At 44.0% G+C, this 19,305-nt stretch overlaps 1 protein-coding gene across 1 annotated transcript in view; it reads right to left on the bottom strand.

The window, feature by feature from the left end:
• Window positions 1-19,305, bottom strand: part of ACO2 (aconitase 2) — a 22,125-nt gene extending 2,820 nt beyond the window's left edge. The window contains exons 1-14 of the mRNA XM_005488677.4: window positions 19,148-19,305; window positions 13,421-13,563; window positions 12,121-12,379; window positions 9,872-9,964; window positions 7,786-7,944; window positions 7,456-7,606; window positions 6,143-6,247; window positions 5,789-5,880; window positions 5,400-5,505; window positions 4,157-4,314; window positions 3,062-3,135; window positions 2,271-2,382; window positions 1,973-2,095; window positions 1,615-1,770 (exon numbers count right to left, since the gene is read on the bottom strand). Of these exons, the coding sequence (XP_005488734.1) occupies window positions 1,615-1,770; window positions 1,973-2,095; window positions 2,271-2,382; window positions 3,062-3,135; window positions 4,157-4,314; window positions 5,400-5,505; window positions 5,789-5,880; window positions 6,143-6,247; window positions 7,456-7,606; window positions 7,786-7,944; window positions 9,872-9,964; window positions 12,121-12,379; window positions 13,421-13,563; window positions 19,148-19,183 (1,767 nt within the window). The 5' untranslated portion in view covers window positions 19,184-19,305. The remainder of the gene's footprint in view (window positions 1-1,614; window positions 1,771-1,972; window positions 2,096-2,270; window positions 2,383-3,061; window positions 3,136-4,156; window positions 4,315-5,399; window positions 5,506-5,788; window positions 5,881-6,142; window positions 6,248-7,455; window positions 7,607-7,785; window positions 7,945-9,871; window positions 9,965-12,120; window positions 12,380-13,420; window positions 13,564-19,147) is intronic.

Below are 19,305 nucleotides of genomic sequence, written 5' to 3'. Positions count from 1 at the left end.
CAATGGCATTCTGGGGTGAATTAGGAAGAGCATTGCCAGCAGGTCAAGGCAAGTGATCCTGTCCCTCTAGTTAGCCCTCTGGAGTGCTGTGTCCGGTTCTGGGCTCTCCAGTACAAGAGAGACATGGAACCCCTAGAGCAGGTACAGGGGAGGGTGACAAAGTTGATTAAGGGACTGAACCATCTCCTGTTCAGAGACCAATGAGAGGGGACCTTTCATTTACAGTATCTGTAAGTATCTGAAGGGAGGGAGTCAAGAGTGTGGAGACTGCTCAGTGGTGCCAAGCAATAGGACAAGAGGCGATGGAGCAGAAACTGAGGCACAGGAAGTTCCACCTGAACATGAGGAACAACTTCGTTACTGTGCAGTGACCACATTGGAACAGATTGCTCAGAAAGGCTGTGGAGTCTCCCTTACTGGAGATATTCAAGAACCATCTGGACACAATCCTGTGCCATATGCTCTGGGATGACCCTGCTTGAGCAGGGAGGTTGGACCAGATGACCCACTGTGGTCCCTTTCAAAAGAGATATGATGTGATCATCATATCTCTTTTTAAAGGCGTAAACCCCAGAAAAGCACATCAGTTACAGAAACAAGGCACTCCAAAGCAGAACACAGTGGTCATTCTGCATGCATTGGGTAAGAACATCCCTTTTCCAAAGGGTAAATTGCAAAAATTAGCTTAGCCATGACATCTCCTGCTGTGTTCTCACTTCCCTCAGCAGTAGGTTGTTCAGGTACAAAAAGCAATTAAGCCCTTCCTGCTACAGCCCAGCCTCCCTGCTGGGGAACTTCAACAAGATGCCAAGTGTTACCCTCTAAGTTTCCAAACTGCACATAAGCCTTCTCAGCTTGTAAGAACAGAATTCCCAACCAGAGATAATGGTCTTCCAACTATTAAGTTCTAAAGTGCTTATAAAGGAATTGCCTGTGTCAAAAACTTTTGCACAGCAGTATGGCCCTTGGGAGTACATCCAGCTCTGTCACTGAGAATCAGGAATGTTCCCAAAGGTCACTTCATAAGGGATTGCATTTCAGAACCTCTCACCATATCAACTGAAGTTTCCATCTGTTAACTCACCTCAGGCAGTGAGGAGAAACCCATGTCTCCATTGAAACACCAAATTGCAATGTTTAACAAGTGTGAAGTAATTTCTCTTTCTATAAAGTGGGAAGAGAACATGCATACTGATGGATGAGAAGTTCCCAATGACCTCACTTCAGACAAAATACATCTTACAACAGTCAGTATTAGAGATCCTAATTAAAGAACCCATCCACCTTTTTGTTGTAGGTAGTAACTGGGACAAATTCTGCAGACTGCATGGTTTGGACAGGATCATATTACATGCTATAACAAGCCTGCTTTTGCATGGTATTAGCAAACCACTAGCCCAAAGGAGAAGAGTCACTGAGTTATAACAGAAAGAAATATCAGAAAGAAACACCTGGAAGAAAGGAAGAGCCCTTGCTTCCCTTTCTGTAACAACATGGTTGTAGGGGAGGGAATCAGGTATCTCAAAGGCACATCCAAAGCTTCTAGCAGTTGCTGTGCAAACCCCTGCTCAAGCAGACCTGTCATAGCTGATGCTCCCCCACTTTGTTCCTGACCTTGATGAGGATCAGCATGTCTTCCAGATCCTTGCCATCCCACTTATCAAAGGGCTCAAGGAGCTGGAGCCGCTGGCTGGTGGGGCTCACATCCACGCGCTGCCCACTGCCATCCTTGGGAGGGTACTGGTAGGTGTCCTGGCCTGGGTCAAACTCCTTCCAAAGGAGAAAGGAAAATCATCAGCCTCAGCCATCCCACACAGCATGTGAAGAACAAGCCAATACAGCCAACTGCACCCACTCTGGCTCTACCATCATGTGTCAAGAAAAAGGTCACTGCCTGTAAGTTCCCTCAGTATAAATAAAACACTGCTAGTGTCAGGTCTTCCCTCCCTCTGCCCCCAGACAGAGCAGTTACCAGTTTGGGCAGCTCATCTGCATCAGGTGCCTCTAGTTTAAACTTCTTCCCATCTGCTCCTGTCAGGTAATCTGTCTCAGGGTTAAATTTTAGAGTGCCAGCAATGGACAGGGCTGTGACAATCTGAAAGAAAAAAAAAAGACAAATTTAAAGGCGTATTCTATCTCTCATCACTTCACCTGGAAGTCCTACATCTAAGTCTCAAAGCCACCAGCCAAAAGCTACTAAACAAGGCACACTGGGCCTCTTCTGCAGAGCCCTGAACTATTCCACAGCCCCCCCTCTGGCTGTTTCTTACCTCTGGAGAAGTCACAAATGCGTGAGTCTCTGGATTGGCATCATTGCGACCCGTGAAATTCCGGTTGTAGGATGTAACTATTGTATTTTTCTCTCCTTTCTTGATGTCCTTCCTGTAAAAGAACCAAACATTCTCATCAGATCCAAATGGAATACTGCTTCTAGATGTCTCACTGCTAGAATCCCCCAGCTTGCCCATAGTTTAGGCACAATCACTATCTTAGAAACAGGAGCTGGTGCCTGTACATGTTTTCCCCCCTTAAGCACAGACCCAAAATGAATGAATGCAAACCCAAGTCAAACACTGATTCTTGCAGTAGTTTTCACAGCCCATGTTGTTCACTGTTGAACAATAATCAACGAAGCACATTGTCTTTGGATATCCGATAAAGCAACATAAAAATGTGCCTCCCATCCCTTCTATTGGGAATTATTCTCCCTACCACTCCAATGACTGAAGCTGGACCAATTTACATTTCCCATTTTAAAAGGCCCACACAAACTTCAGTCCACCCTCTCATAGACAACAAATCTTTCTCCTCATTCTTTCTTTGCCTTCTACAAAAAGCCTCCAGAATGTGTGTCCATTTTGCAGCTTTATTCACCTAAAGGCTCAATATAAATTTGTAGTCCTTCTTTTTGCCTCCTCCAGTACATACCAGACAGCTATGGCTAGCTGGTTTTTAAACATTTAATTACCAGTGTGTTGTATTTACAATCAAATCAGGTTTCACAGAGCATTCTGGAAGCTAAAAGACACAGAGCTGGAGTGAGGTGCATCTGTCATTTTACCTGTCCCACTGCCCGATGCATGGCCCACAAGCATTAGCAAGAACCAGCCCTCCAACGTCTCGCAGGATTTTTGCCTGGGGGCAGAAAACAACTTGGTTACCATAGAATGCCTAGAATGAGTTTCTGGGGTTGGTCTTTTGGGGGAAGAAGACACTAACAGGAAGCACTGAGCCCAAGAAAATTCCCTTCCTTGTTTCAGTTTTGAGCCACTTTTATAAATACATGGGGTTTGACCCCAGCAAGACTGGGGCAGAGCACAGGATGACTTGCCATGATGTTCTCATTCTCCACCTGCTTCAACTCGAGCAACCCAGCTACTTACAGACATCTGACTGAAGTGCAGTGCCTGGTCTGATTAATATTCTATAGACTTCCTGTCCATGTAAGGACAGAACTGGCAACAGTGCAGGCAAGTATGTGTGCCCGCTCAGTCTACTCAGCAAACAACTCAATGAAGGGGGCAGCTGGTAAGGAAAGGTATGACTTGAAAGGTAGGACTTGGTTAGAAGAGCCATCCAACATTGGCTGGACATATCCATATATCAAGACTTGGTCCTCACACTATGACAGCATCTAAAATTTACTAAACAGTAAAGCTAATTAAAACAACATTTTATGCACAGAAAGTAGGTAACAGTTCCTCAACAGACACATTCCTTTTAAAGCCAGTATGAATTTTGTCATAAATTTGGTCTAAATTGGGAACCACCTTCCAACAAAAGAGCATGTTCTCTTTATATGTTGGGATAAAAGTAGATTGCAGTCTTTTGTCAGCCATGGCCATCTATCCCAGGAACATGAGGTATCCCTTGCTATGCTTTTCTCTCCTCAGGGCCCCAGTTCCTGACAGCTGCCTCAGCCTTGTTCAGTTCTAATCCTGTTTTTACATGCCCAGGTAGTAAAGATATCAGGTCAAAACACTGTCAAGATGATGGCAGGACCCACAGGCACAGTAGCACAAGACCAGCTACATCAGTAATTGCACAAGTGAAGACAAAGTTCAGGAGGTTTCCATTAGTTAACTTGGCCCCCTGAGTACTGCCCTGAAGAATTTAACCCTTTCTGCTTGGAAGTGCAAAGAGTAGCCATACTCACATAACCATCCCTTTCAATGGTGGCACGGATCTGCTCTGAGCCTGGTGTGATGGTGAACTTGGATTTGCACTTCAATCCATGTGCAAGGGCCTGTTTTGCCACCGCTGCAGAGCGTCCCATGTCCTCATAGCTGGAGTTGGTGCAGCTGCCAATCAAGCCTGTGGTGTTTGACAGAAACAGGGGGGTGGTTACTGCAGCCCTGGTACTTGGAAGATTCTCCCTGATCCGTCTCCCAGAAGAAACAAGGGATAACCACCTTTTCTGTTGATAAGGAAACTGAAAGGGCTTCAGGTACCAACACTACCAAGCCTCCCAGTGATATAGTGTGGTCACAAGCAGTCCCTTGTCCAGCTGTGGAGGTTGCACAGTCAGAACACACTACTCGGTCACTAGTCTAATCTGACTAGGTTACTGTTTTACAAGACCTGAGTGTTACCTACTTGCACTTTGGTTAAGCAAATAACCAAAGAGAGGTATTGTTCCACAAAGACAGAAAAAGCTTTAAATCAAGATGGCAAGAAATGGAAAAAAAGAAAACATCTTTGGTATAGTATGAAGACCACACAAGGACATGCTGTACCATCCTGACAGCATTCTGGTGCTAAGCAGCAAAATAAAAATTCTCTCTCAGTTACAGCTACTGTAATTGTATCCTATTTGTAACACTTCCGACCTGGGACATGGCTTTACAATGTATTTCCATTCTTTTCATTCCTTCCTCCGCACCATGAGCAACAGTTGAGAAGTCAGCCCACAAACTACCATCCCAAAAGCAAGTACATAAATTTACAAGCCTGCTTTTTAGGACAGCAAGCACTAACTTTACTAGGTCCCAAGAGTTCAACAGCCAACTGCTGGGAGTGCTGACACTCATGCTCCAGACAACTCTCTGCAACAGGTAAATCCATACCACAGACTTTTAATAAAAACGATCTTCAATGGGTAACATTCCTGTCAATCCAAACATTCAAGCATTTCAAAAATGGAAGAAACCTGGTGTATCTCTTGAGATGAAAATCCCTCCTACTATCCTGGATCTCATCCTACACACTTGGCCCATGTGGTCACTACTTTTCCCAGAAAATATATATGGCCATGAACAGTCGACACTGCACCCAAGTCAAAGGACATAAAGAAGCAGTGAAAAAACTGGATCCCAAACTATTTGACCAACAGCTTATCCCAAGACAACAATGTTTATGCCACAAGTACAAAGGCAGAGGAAAGAGCAAATGCTACCCACCAACTCTGATATCAACAGGCCAGCCCTCCTTTTCTGCCACAGCACCAATATCTGACACAGGGTGCGCCAGGTCTGGTGTGAAAGGTCCATTGATATGCGGTTTCAGCTTTAAGAAACAGTGACAAAGTCAGAAATCACAGCAGCAAAGAACAACCCCAAAACACAGCAGCAAATCAATTCCTTTCACAGCTCTATCTGGTAGCTGTTTAACTAAGATTCTCCTACATAAGAACTGGAGCACAAGCTGTAGGTGAAGCAGACCTGAAAGTATTTCACACACTCTAGCACAGCATCAGGGGTGTTGCATCAAACTCCCAGCTTGGTCTTCAGTCACACAAAGCAGAGTCACATCACAGCATTCAAAATGGCAAGAAGAAATGAAGCCTTACCTCACTGAGGTTGATTTCTATCACCTGGTCATAGTGACAACCAGAATCTGGTACCAAGTGTTGCTTGAATTCATCTGCTAGTGCAGCTATATCTGGAATAAGAAAGAAGGAAGATCTGAAAAGTGCAGCAAATATGAGGGAGAAAAAGAAGTCTAGAAAACTAAACACAGGGGGGTCAACTGTGTAATTCCCCAGCCACTTCATCTACAGACTCCCTGCTTGTAGCAGATGAACTACAGGACCACACAAGGTCAAAAATCTCATTAGACAACACCGTAGGAGAACACTGCTCCCAGAATACACCTTCACATGAAACCCGTACTTCTACCCACTTCAACCCCCAAATCCTCTTACCAGCTCTCCCAGTCTTGCCCAAGTATTTCTTCATGCGTTCATTGTAAGGGAAGACCGACGTGGTAGCTCCAATTTCAGCCCCCATATTGCAGATTGTTGCCATTCCTAGAGAAGTGGGAGAAGAGACCATGGGGTTAAATGAGAAAGTCCAAGGCCACTCAATTCTCCAAAAGTCAGTATATGCACAAGACAGCAAAGCTAGGAGAAATCAGGGCATCAGCCACAGAAACCTAAAGCCAGAGCTGAAAGGACACTGACAATATAATGGCTGGGTCAGCCCCCTATGTTTCTGATCAATACAGTGCCTGTGACCAGACTCTTGTGGAAGGAATGAGCCAAAAGTTACACTGATACATGCAGATACTGATATAACAAGGAACTCCTGTTTGCACTGAGCATCAAATAATTTACAGCAGTGAGCAGTGTCTCTGCTACCTTCAATGAGTGTCCTGTCCCTCCTTACCATCTCATTTGTTTTCACTGGAGGAGCCAGATATTTGTGAGAAATTTAATGGGCTGAATAAAATGCTTCCAGTGACAGAACATAGCACATCCCGTTCAAGCACACAGCAATGAAGCTGTAGAAGCTCCTGTTTTACATTTAACAAGCTAGAAGCAGATATAAAATTCCTCTGATTTCATAGAAGAAAAATCCCAAATTGCTCTCAGTTTGTAAGCCAAGTATTCTAAGTTGTAGCCAAGTCCTGCAAATTGAGAGAAGTCCAGTTTGAAGGCTGCACATCAAGCTAAAGGAAAACATTTCTTGTAATTTAGTCCTAACTAGCATATTACAGAGAACTACAATTTTTGCTAGTTCAAATTCAGCACCCAAGATCCACAATTAGCTAGTATAAACTGTGTGATACAAACTGCCTTCTGGTCTCAGAACCTCTGCTCTTTGTTTAGCAGCTGTCACACATATATTCCCATTAACCTGGTTCTTTTTTCTATTCACAGCCTATTTTAGGCTGAAATGAATACGTCATTCCTTTATTGCTGACATCTCCACCCTCTAAGTTTACACTGGAATACATCCACCCTTATTCTTATCCTCACACACCATATTACAGGATTCTTCACAATAAACCATTCCATGTTCTCAAAATCACACAAAGGTTTATCAGAGAGAGGTCACTGAGAGGGAGTGCTATCTTGTTACACCACTCTTCCAGTTTGCCATGTACAAACTGCTGGGCCAGGCTAAGGAAAAACATTTGGTACTTCTTGTTTGGTTCCCTTCCCAGCCTCCACAGATAGCTCAACACCCAGCTCCACCAACAATCCACTCAGATAAGACATCTGTGTTGACTTACCTGTGCAGGAGATGGAATCCACACCCGGCCCATGGTATTCAATGATGGCGCCCGTTCCACCCTTGACAGTGAGGATGCCAGCCACTTTCAGGATCACATCTTTAGGAGAAGTCCAGCCTGAGAGCTTGCCAGTCAGTTTTACACCAATAACCTGAGCAACATCAAAAAAAAATACTGGCATCACTTCCCGTCAGAAAGGTAACAGTATATAGTTTTGCTGAGAGGTATATTCCTGTCACACTTATATACACAGTGCTTGAAAATCAATGCTCCTTACACATCATGCATCTCACCCTTGGCATCAAAGCTTCATATTCCTTCTGCCCCTACCTTTGGGCATTTGAGCTCCCAAGGGATTCCTGCCATGACATCCACAGCATCAGCTCCACCCACACCAATGCAGATTCCGCCCAGGCCACCTCCGTTGGGGGTGTGCGAGTCTGTGCCGATCAGCAGAACTCCGGGGTAGGAGTAGTTCTCCAGAATGATCTGAAAATAAAAATGGATTGTTTGCTTGCTTGTTTTGTGAGAAAGAAGGGGGAAGACAGCAGAAAGAAAACAAAAACAAGAGTTTAGATCAGTTTGTATTTGCAGATTTCAATAGCAAGAAAATAACGGAATTTGGGCTGGATTGGAAATTTTGATCTCTTTTGTTTCAAACTCCTTGTGGAGGATGTAATGACAAAACAAGGTACCAAGTCTCAGCCCCAGGATCCTTGCTCATTGCAGGATAATAAAAAAATGAGAAAACAATCTCCTCTTTTTCCTTCCAGTTTAGGCTTTTGCTAAGGTGCCACCTTTGTTAGGCCTCAAGAATCTGTTCCATAATCTCCATACCCTTGTTAACAGCTGAGCAAGTCAGTTCACTTATCCAATGGACTTATCCTTCCATAGCCTTTGTGCTCCATAGCAGTAGAATACCAACAGGCTTCCCCAATCCATGCTGCCAGCAAAAACTCAGTTACATAAAGGAACTTCTCACCAAGACACTGCCCTTCCCTTACTGATGCTACCAGTTCCATGAAGACTTTTCAACTATTAACAAAACCACAAAACCATTCTCAATGAAAAATGAGATTTCTGTGGTAGCAACACTGTAGAGAACTCAAGCTAATGAACTTCTGACTGCATATGTGCCACACCAGCACTAGGAACAGCCTTTCTGGGAAGCACAGAACTCACAGCACATGCATCACAGAACAGCTTGAACAGAACTAAGGCAGTCCTTTACCAAAAAGACCAAGGCTTTGCTTTCAGAACTTTCAGCTTTATATTCTTGTAGCCATATCAACCTATTTGTGTGAGAAGAGTCACTCTCAAGGCCTCACTTTGGCACAGTTGTACCTGAAGCTATACAACAGGACCAGTTTCCTCCAGCCAGAGAAAGTCAGCCACAAGAAGACTGGTAACCTCAGCACAGAGCTATGTTGCCACATGACAGATGTTACAAGTGGCTTTGGAACACAAATGACCCGAGGTGTTCCCATAACCTTTTGAAGAGTTCATCCATTGCGTCACATTAAGTAAAGGTAACCTTAGTAACTCATTTTGTAGCTAGGAAAACATAGTAGAGAGCTCTTGACTGCACCTGGTCACAAGTTCCCTGCTGACAGGAGGCTTACCAGTCATCCATTCTCCTTTCCCCTCCTTTTGCTTCATGCTGCTCTTAAACTTTTGCTGCCTGAGACTCAGAGGAACAATGAAAAATGACTACTGCACCCTCAAAGCAAAACAACTGCAAGCAATTTAGGGACATCCTGACAGAGGTGTTCGCTTTAAAAAAACAAAAAGCCTCATCAAGTGGTAAATTATTTTGGGCCTGTCATATTCTTTTTTAGATCCAAGTGTAATAACAAGAGAATCTCAGACTTGGAAACTGTTTTGCATTTTATTCAAATTCACCTAGCAACTCCTTATGTGTTGCCACTCCTGAGTACTTGAAGTATGCTGCTCTGTTGTGTCCTCATATACTCTTCTGGGTTTTATAGAACTAAATGCATACATAATAATCCTAAAAAAAGTATGTTCCCAAGGCTGCTTTCCTTACCACCAAATGCAATTCACATTAACCCTATGTAGCCAGCTTCATGGCCTCACCTTACAGTCTCAATTGTACTAGGAGGAGCCAGCCCACAAGCAGTTAAGGTATTTCAAGCTTCTGTAATTCACATGGCATGCTGTTGGCACTACCTAATGATACATCAGGTTACAGTTTGACCAAAATAACCTTTAAAAAAAACTCCACTGTGATCAAGATAACTGAGAGAGCAAGTAAGAAACCTCGCCTGCCTCGAGCAAAGCAAGTTGTTTCCCTAAACCAGTGAAATTCTCTAAAGATTTGCACTTGAGCTCTCTCTCCACCCTAAGGTGAAAGACCCACTCATGTTCAAAGACTGCAAACACACACACACTTTACCTGGTGAATGATTCCTGACCCAGGTTTCCAGAATCCCACTCCATACTTGGCACCAGCCGTTGACAGAAAGTTGTACACCTCCTGGTTTATGTCCTATTCACATAGGGAAGCACAGAGCATTAGTACCCCATTTTGTTCTTCCATACAGCAAAAGTTTGTTCAAACACATTCCTTTCTTTCACATGCCTGCCTGTAGTTTGCTTCCCAGTTTTGCAGCAGCTCAAAGGAGTTACACATCATTTTTAAAATCAACAGGTTAAGATTAAGACTGTTTGACAGACAGCTGTAACAAGACCATTTAATTGCATCCCACTTGCAGCTCTACTAAAAGTTTTTTAGTTTCTAATTTTCCAAACAGCACAATTTAAGGAAAACCCTGCCAATAAGACATTTAAAAATGCTGTGCTCACTTTCCCTATTCTCAGGGGTTTTTTTTAACCCGTTTCCCTCGCTCATTCTAGCCCCTCCTTCCTTCTCTACTTGATGTTCTTTTTCCTATACAGATGCTTTGGAGACATTTCAAATCCCTTAGATAAATATTCTAGCTTTATTTTTACAGATTAAGAAATGGAACTGGAAGTGTTTACTGCCAGGGGAGTTGGTGAGTGTCATTTGTCATTCTAGCAAGTCCCCTCTTTAAGACTCACACAATGCTTCTTTCTTGCTGCACTGTCACCATTGTTGGTGGAGGTCACACCGTGAAAATTGCTTGTGAGAAAAACCATGGTTGCCAAGGAAGTATGACACTATTATATCCTAACAGTTCTTGGCAGAAGAGTGCTGGAGTAGATAAGATAAGCACTAGAAGGAGAGAATTTCTTAAGGACTGTTCTCATGCAGCTAAGCTTCAGAATAAAGGGAAAGGGGAAACGAGATAATTGAAGAATTGTCTCAGCACACATTTGCTGAAGTTTCCCAAGAGGCCGCAGCAGCTCTTTAAGCCTTGTTTTCCACTGGGAGTTGGGTCACTCCACTCTGTTTGTGCATCCCTCCCCCAGTAAACCCAAACCACCCTCTGGCCTGCCAGCATTCATTGTGTGCCAGCTGGCAGCAGCAGAAGCCAGTCAGAAGAAGGCAGGACCTTTACTTGCTTTGCTCAGAGTGGATGGCAAAGAAGGGACTCAGCTCAATCAGGGCTGCAGCAAATATAATTGCACTATGGAGAATAAGTGCAGGAATAGGGGAAAGGGGAAAACAGGAGGTGAACAGGAGAAAAGAAATTGTCTGATTTAGTTAAGTCTCAAACTGTTAATTGCACAACTTAGGACTGAGACAAGCAGAGCAAGAACTCCCCAAATCACTCCTGAGCGGTGCAAGTTGCTTTATTGTGGCCCACTGAAGAAAGCCAAAAGCAGATACTTCAACACCACAAGCGCTGTGTGAGAATAGATATGGACTAAAATCTTAAAATGCAGCTGACTCCTGTTTACTGTTGGTAAATTCTGGTATCAACATTCCAGGTGCAATTCCTCCTGGCTCTGACACTGGACTTTGGCTAAGCCCACTCGGAGTAACAAGATTTCCTTGGCAGATGCATTGTAGTATGTTGGTCAGAGATAAATGTGTCTATAGATTACAGAAGCTCATTTGGGGAGGAATAAGCAGTAAAACAGTTGAGTAGAAAATTTTAAAATGGCACTCTGTCAGCACTTTGGACTTCCCACATCACAACACTTTGAAATTCCCACATAAAACCCAACATCCTCCATACTTTTACACACTTTTATACTATACTCATGAGCCATGAAAGCTGCACATGATTCAGTTGCTCTTCAGATAATCAGTAACAAATGGTTTGGGAAAGTAACTACTTGCCTCCCCCTCACAGTGGAGGACCAGTGCAATGCAGGCATATGTGCATTAGGTTTTTCATACTGCAACATAGAGTAATTTGACTTCCTTTTATTTCCCTTGGAAATTATTTTTTCTCTACTTTAGCTGAAATATCTTCTCTAGAATACACATGATCTAGGCTTCCTTCACTAACAACTTAAGATTAGCTCTTCCCACATTCATGGTCCTTTAAACCATGTAATGGATGAATCTGAGGTGAAAAACTCCCAAAAATCCATTTAGTCTGTTTCTTCATTGCATCTGACCTACAGAGCTGACCACCACAGGCACTCTGTTACCATATCTGATTCCCTGATTCCTGGCTGTCCTTATGGGAAAAAATTTTAAAATAAGCTCATCCTTCCACTGGAAGGACATTTTCAAACAGACAGAAGTTACATCTCTGCAATAGTGACCTTGGCTCTCTGAAGATCCTTTTCACCGCCTGCCTGGGCCTCGATGAGGTGATCACAGTGGATGGTGGAAGGCACAGCCACCTTTGGCAGCCCGCTGCTGATGAACTGGAGCATTGCCATCTGAGCTGTGGCATCCTGCATGGCCACGCGGTCGGGCCGTAAGCGCAGATAGGTCTTGCCGCGCTCGATCTCCTGCTTGGCTGGGTCATCCAGGTGTCCATACACAATCTTCTCAGACAAGGTCAGGGGGCGGTCAAGCCTGGGGAGAATAATTTTAGTATCTGCATCTTGTGTACTTCAACATTTGCCATTTTCAGCATGTAACAGAATGCTTCTCTCTATTGCTCAGACTGTTAAGACCCATTAGCACAGAGGAACCTTCATGCTCTTCTTACAGCACTAAAATATCAACTGGCACATGGTTAAACAAGGGTTCAGTTCATAAAGTTCAAAAACATATAAATTGATGTCATTTTATGCTTTCTTTTCTAATCTTCCTATACTGTAAAAGAAACACTGACTGCTCACTTCAAGACAGCAAATGTAAAGGTGAGACAGAGGTCAGACTCAATTCACAAATATCAGATCCCACAACAAATACAACTAAGTGGAGCTTCGTGACCTCAGACCTTTCATTCTGCAACTGTATCAGCTGAGGAATCTATTTATGTATGTGGCAAGATCTTCTGAGAAGTAACTAAATCAACACTACAACTTGAAATGAGAAATACCACATTTAACAGGGGACACAAAGACTGAAGGACAAGTCATACAAACCATTGCCACAGTAAGTGGAGCAGGAATGACAAATTAGCAGGCACACAAGCCTCTATCAGCAGATTAAGGTCACTATGTTTACACAGGCTATGAATTCCTAGCCCTTTGTTCCATGCCTAACACCTAGAGCAGAGCACAGCACAAAGAAGCATTAGCCTGTAACAACCCTGACCCACGCGCTGCTGCCCCAGAAAGAAGCAAAGGGCCAATGTAAAGACTCCTCAACGAGGGTATTAAACAAAGAGGATGGAGCCCTTTCTAGCACCTCCTCTGCACTGGCCTGCTTCTCTGCACGTTGCAGTGCTTCATCACATCCTTCAACCCTTCCCACAGTGCCCCACCACTATAAGGAGACACTACAACTCACGCTTCACTATATTTACAACTGCCACAGTTCAGTGCTGCTTTCCCTGGTAAACATTCCTTGTGCCAGGGCCCCACAACAATTTTTTCTTCCTTTCCTGTCACTGCAGAGCTCAATTCAATGCCCTGACCCCTCCCTTCTTCCCTTCTCCACTCTTACCTCTTACGGACAATGTTGATGTTCTTCTCCAGTTTTTCATAGTTGATGTATTCATTAGGTTCAAAGTGGCTCATGGCCACCTTGGCCCGCTGGCACAGGACAGGAGCAACATGGTAGCGTCGTACCCCACTGTTCAAGGCATGCTGAAAAAAAGGAGAGTATTCAAACTGGAGCCCTGCAGAGTGAATTTCTGTAACATAGCAATTGAAAATGTTTTTCAGTTTTTGTTACTGAGATTTTACAGACTGAGGAACACAAAGGCACCCAAATATATTTCATCATACAATACTCCATATTATCTTAAACAGTCCAAATACCCAGAGACACCTAAGTACCCAGAACAGGTAGCATTTACTAAATTATTCCACCTTTTTCTTTGTTGCACCAGAAGCCTTAGGCTTTCAAATGAAAAATCCGCTTTCAGGCAATGATGAGCCAATTCTCAAGAAAGCACCAGTCTGCCATGCTCCTGACACGAGGGTCATGGTGAAGAACCAATGCTGTTTCTAAAGCAAATTATCTCTAGGTTTGTATTTGCTTGCTGGCATTGAGCTGACATTGAAATTGATATTAGCAGGAGATACAGCGGCAGTCTGCCTGGACACGCCCCTGTTCCACCACCACATACTAAGTTTCCTGGGCAGGATCCCTCCATACTGCTACAAAACGTATTAAATATCTACAAGGAGACTTTGGTGTACAGGCCTGGTCTACAATGTAACACAGAGCAGGAGAAGCAAGATGTGGAAAAAACTCACCAGCTCCACCAGCCTGGCTGGTGCTCTTTTCCTCACTCTCACAAAGGCACCCTCACCTTTTGCCTCTGAAAAACTTTGCACTTACCCTACAGGTGAGTTAAGCTGCATGACAGGTGACTACACTGTGAGCTGAATGCTTTAGCAGAAAGTGCCAGGGAAAAAAAAAAACCCAAATTTACTTGGCAGCCTCCACAGTGAGACAGTTTCCTGGAACACAGGAGAAGGGCAGGCTATGGCGAGGCACCTTTACAGCACCTGACCTGAAAGAGACAGGTCAGTGCCCAGGGCTAAAACTCTCACGCAGCTTTGAAAACTGAGTCAGACAGCAGCCTCCAGAAAAACTTCCAAGGATTTGGCACACACATTTCTTACATGCTTTCAAAGTCTCACTCATCAGCATCAGAAGTCTGGAAACAGACTGAAGAAAAGAGTTCAGAACTCTTCCTCCTCCAGTACTACACCCTAATCTCAATCCCACTTTATCTATTCATCTGCTATTTCAGAGTTACAAAGCTTTGATAAGTACAGGTTAATAAATGTAGCAGTGTGACACTAAACACCCCTTTTGCATGTGTGATTGTAAATATTCCTTGTTCAGAACACAATCATTGTACTACCACTGGGGTTTTTTTTACCACTGTCAAAAAAAAGCCTAGTTAATTCTTTAAACCTGTTCAAGCATTTTAATGTTTCCGTGTGAATATTTTTTCCAACTTTCTTGTTACCAGCATTGAAAAGACTACCTGAAATAATCACAATCTATGAGACATCACCAATTTTTACCAAAATCTCTTGTTTTATTGTCCTTTGGATAACACTTTTTATTAGCTTGTGCAAAAAAATTTGGGGAAAGCTAGGCAAGATCACACTACTCAGCACACTAGCAAGAAGGGTGCAGTTTGCATTTTCACCAAGCTATCCTCAGCCATTATAGAGAGAGCTTTTGGTAGAAGCAGGAATGACTTTCAGCAGCTGTACACCACCATTCTGAAAGAGTATCTAAGGGAAGTGAGCCTGGTGGAACAAAGAGGGCACTGCTCCTCCATGAGTGCATGGGAAGCCCAGTCACCAAATTTCACTGTGCTGCACTTTAATCCTAGAACTTCCAGAACTTATCACAGGTGTCAGACTTAGACCTTTCCTTCTTCCACCAGCAAAAAAAAAAAAAAAAACCAACCAAAAAAACCCCCTAGAACAACCACCCCCACCAATACAAACACCACGCAGCTTCTCATTGTTTAACATACAAACTAGACAAAGCTGCTCTTTACCTAGTAGCCACATAACTTTTATGTTTGCTTTGTTCTAGCCTTTTTTTTTTTTTACCTCACAAGATATTCAGTCTTGTGAAAGTCTCCAACTGCTGGAGTGGCTGGAAAAAAAAACCACTGAGCTATTTAATCACTGTTCATGGAAAAACAATCTCTTTCCCAGGCCAGGAAATGTATTGTGGTTTAATGCAATAATTTCTTCTTAATTCATCATAGAGAAGAACAGATATGCAAATAAAAGTAACAGCACAGGCTTCATAGCATCTTAGCCTTGCCTGCGACCAAAGCTGATTAAAATAGAAATCTGAAGCAGGGCACTCCAAAAAGAGGTACAACAAAATTTTTCAAACAAAATTCAGGTAAAATCTTTTCTGTTTGAACATACATGTCTATGGGTATTTTCACTTCATGAAATGGCACAAGGAAATGTAACATTTTTTCTAATACTATGTCAGTGTTCAGCTGATAATCAAGATCAGCAATACAAAGTAGTTGAATGCTGCTGACCACAGCTTCAGACCATCAAAAGCAGGAAGAGAGAGTGTTTAAGGTGAAGGATTCTGTCTGGACCTGGAGAAGTCTGGAAAAGTGAAGGTCTGTTTCTGTAATGGCCAATATGACCCAGGGAAAATAACTGCCCAAACCAATCAGCTTCAGCAGACTACACAAGCATTTTTCTCTACATAAGAATTTTAAAAGGCACCTATTTAAAAAGTGCCATCTTCATTTTACCTTATATATTTTACAGGATATAAACCTAATCCTGTATTTCTGCTGGGAATTCATTTGATTCAATATGGTTCTGCTCATGTTGGCACCCAGAAAGTCTAAGGCTCCACCACCACGAAGCAACCAGTATAAACTGCCTGGTTCAAAAGTCTGATCTCTCCTCACAAAGAATCTTCACTATATCACTCATCACACCAGTCTATTCTCCGTGCATCCTCAAAAACAGGGTGGGAGAACTGCAAGATGAAGGAAAAGTAACAAGCCTGACAGTTCCCAGTTTGATTCCCTCTCACTCTTCTCTGAGAAGGAATGTACTGGTGCTTTGTGGGGGCTTCCATGGTGTTTTTTTAGTCAGCAGTGAGAAGTGCCTCGAGCCCAAGAGCCAAGGGAAATAGGCAATCCATAAATTTATAAATTTTCCCTTTTATCCAGGAACTGCTTATTTCCAGGCTGGCCAAACAGCTGCCCAGTGACCTCCTCTCACCTGGCACTGAATCCCTTATTCCAGTTTGCAGTGTCCAGTAAAAGGAATGGCAATAATCATTACAGGGCTCCTAAGCCTACTGGTGTTCCATGAGATGAAAAGCTTCCTTTAAAGACAGAAGAAAGCAAATCTAATAATTGGGTCATTATTTCTGAAATCTCTGTAAGGAAGCTAACACTGCTCTTTACAAATTTTAAGGTAGCTATCATGCATTTAGTTCACTACAGTGAATGTTCCAGGTGCAAGGGGAGTCTGAATTCAGAAAATAACTTGCATTTTGGCAGCCAGTAAGGCACAATGAGCCCAGTGAGCAAAAGCTCATGTTCAAAAAAGTAGCAACTGTTATGTGCACTTCTATCTGGGAAATCTGTCCTAGAAATCCCAGCTGAAACCCAAAATACCATCTTTCCTCATTTTCCCTGATCTAAGAACACTGGCCAAGTTTCCAACATTCACCATGATTCAGCCTAAAGGAAAAAAAAAAAAAAAAAAAGGCAGCATGGTATAATCAAATTGTAAATGCAGGCTCATTTTCTAGACCCACCTCAAAAGAGCAACCACAATTATGGTTCTGAAGATCAGTTTAGCCCTGATGCACAAAGCTGCCCACGCATAATTTTGGTACTTACCCACAATGCCTTCAATAAACTCGATATTTCAGGCAGTTTAGAGCTTTACAGTCCTCTCTCTCAGTCAATGTGACTTGAAAAATGGAATGCTACTAAACGCATTATTTCAGGTAGGCAGAAAAGAGATCTTGACCCTTTGAGGCTATTAGAACTTTAAATAGGACAGTCAGTCCAAATCAGGTTAATTCCAATTTATTTCCCTCAGAGGCAAGTTTTCTCTGCAGCTCCAGCTCCATAACAGTTCCAGGATGGGAGGGAAACAGAACCAATAGCAGCAATGTGTGCCATGCTCAATGCTGCACTATCACAGTGATGGACAAGATGATGCTCATAGTCATTAATCCCTAGGCTGCTACACAGGGGCAAAAATCCCCTGCCTGCTAAAGACATCACCTAGAGGCATGTGTGATTAGCATCACAGATTTAGTCCTTCACAGGGGGGAAAAAATATGCATCCCTTGCCTGATAATAGACAACAACCTCCTGGAATGCTAAATTCCCCATATCGACTGTGCCAGCACAGCCTTTGTTTTGCATCATACAATATTCATTTTAGCAAATGATTGCTTGTTCTCATGCAGTGTCACAGCATAAAACAAGAACCAATTCATTACCCTAATAAAAGGTTTGCCTTCATTTTATTAGTAGTCATTTCTGTTCAAAGTACAAACTAAAAACTATTTAATAAGTAAGAACAAGTATGCCAACCTAACTGAAATTGTGCTATTCTGTAACTTTCATTTAAATTTAAAAGCTACTACACTTTTCTAAAGCATCTACCTCTGAAGTAGGATAGTAATTACCAAACTGGAATTAAGATTCACAGAATACTTTTAGAATACTAAAAGCCAATCAAATTCTTACTTCAGTTCCCTAAGCAAGGGGAACACATTGGCCAAGGTCACAAGTGGCAAACTGAGAACTTACACTGCCTGCCTTTATCACAAGGGAGCAAAGGCTTCCTTATCCCTTAGCAGCCCTAAACAGAAAATTGCACCTGGTATTTGCCTTATAGGCCTTAAAAGATATGAAAACTTTATTACTGAGTAGACACCAACATAACCAAGTCTTAAGGAAGGCAATCTCTGTGACAAGATCATATTACTGGAGAAGGTGAGTTTTAGAGGTCATGACAGACAAGACTACCAGAGTCTGTATCATGGCCCCGGGAAAACAGGGAATTTGTGTCTGACCCACCTGCTTCTTCAGCCGTCCTAGTTCCCCACACAGAGAGACTGGGACCTTTGTCACCCAGGGGTCTCTGTTTGTACTAAAAGAAGGATTTTGGAAGCAAAGCAGCCAAAGGACAGCTCTCTCACACAACAAGGAGTCACCTTGTGCTGCCGCATGCCCGTAAGGGGAAGTAATAAAAGACAACAGAAACAAAAATGCCTGCCCCGGGGAAAGACCTTTAATTTCACCGTTCGGGCCCGCGCCCTCGGGCTCTGTGCCCGGTCAGGCCCGGGGCTCTGACAGCGCCTCCAGCCCACCGCAGCGGGGCCCGGGCACACGGGGGAGGCGGTGGCGCCAGGCCGCGTCCCCGCCGCCCCGTTCACCTTGCACTCACCTTGACGGCCGGCCGGGCCCGGTGGCGGGAGACGTCCTGCCCTGGGGACCGAGCAGCGGCCACGCCGCCGCCGCCAAAGCCGCGGCCGCCCCACCATCGCCATGGAAACAGGGCGTGGGGCCGCAGCGGGGACACGCTGACCTACACGCGGAGGCGGGGACGGCCCGACCCCGAGGCTGCGGGCGAGCGGCCGCCCTCGCGGCCGCCCAGCGGGCAGCGATCCCGTCCCTGCCGCAATCCTCGCCGCCCGTCCCGCCCGCTGCCCGCCCCGCCCGCCGCCGCCGCTCACCCTCAGCCGAGCCGCCAGCACGCAGTACGGCGCCATTTTGTTCACTGACAAAGATGGAGTCGCGCCGCGATGGCGTCACGCGGCCCCTTTGACATCTCCGGCGCGCGCGCGGGGGCGTGGCCGCGCGGGTCCTGGCAGGGAGACACCGGCGACAGGAG

Source organism: Zonotrichia albicollis, chromosome 4 (genome assembly GCF_047830755.1).
Source record: "Zonotrichia albicollis isolate bZonAlb1 chromosome 4, bZonAlb1.hap1, whole genome shotgun sequence".
NCBI lineage: Eukaryota > Metazoa > Chordata > Aves > Passeriformes > Passerellidae > Zonotrichia > Zonotrichia albicollis.
The sequence above is the reverse complement of the archived record's forward strand: the minus strand, read 5'-3'. Positions and strand labels throughout refer to the sequence as shown.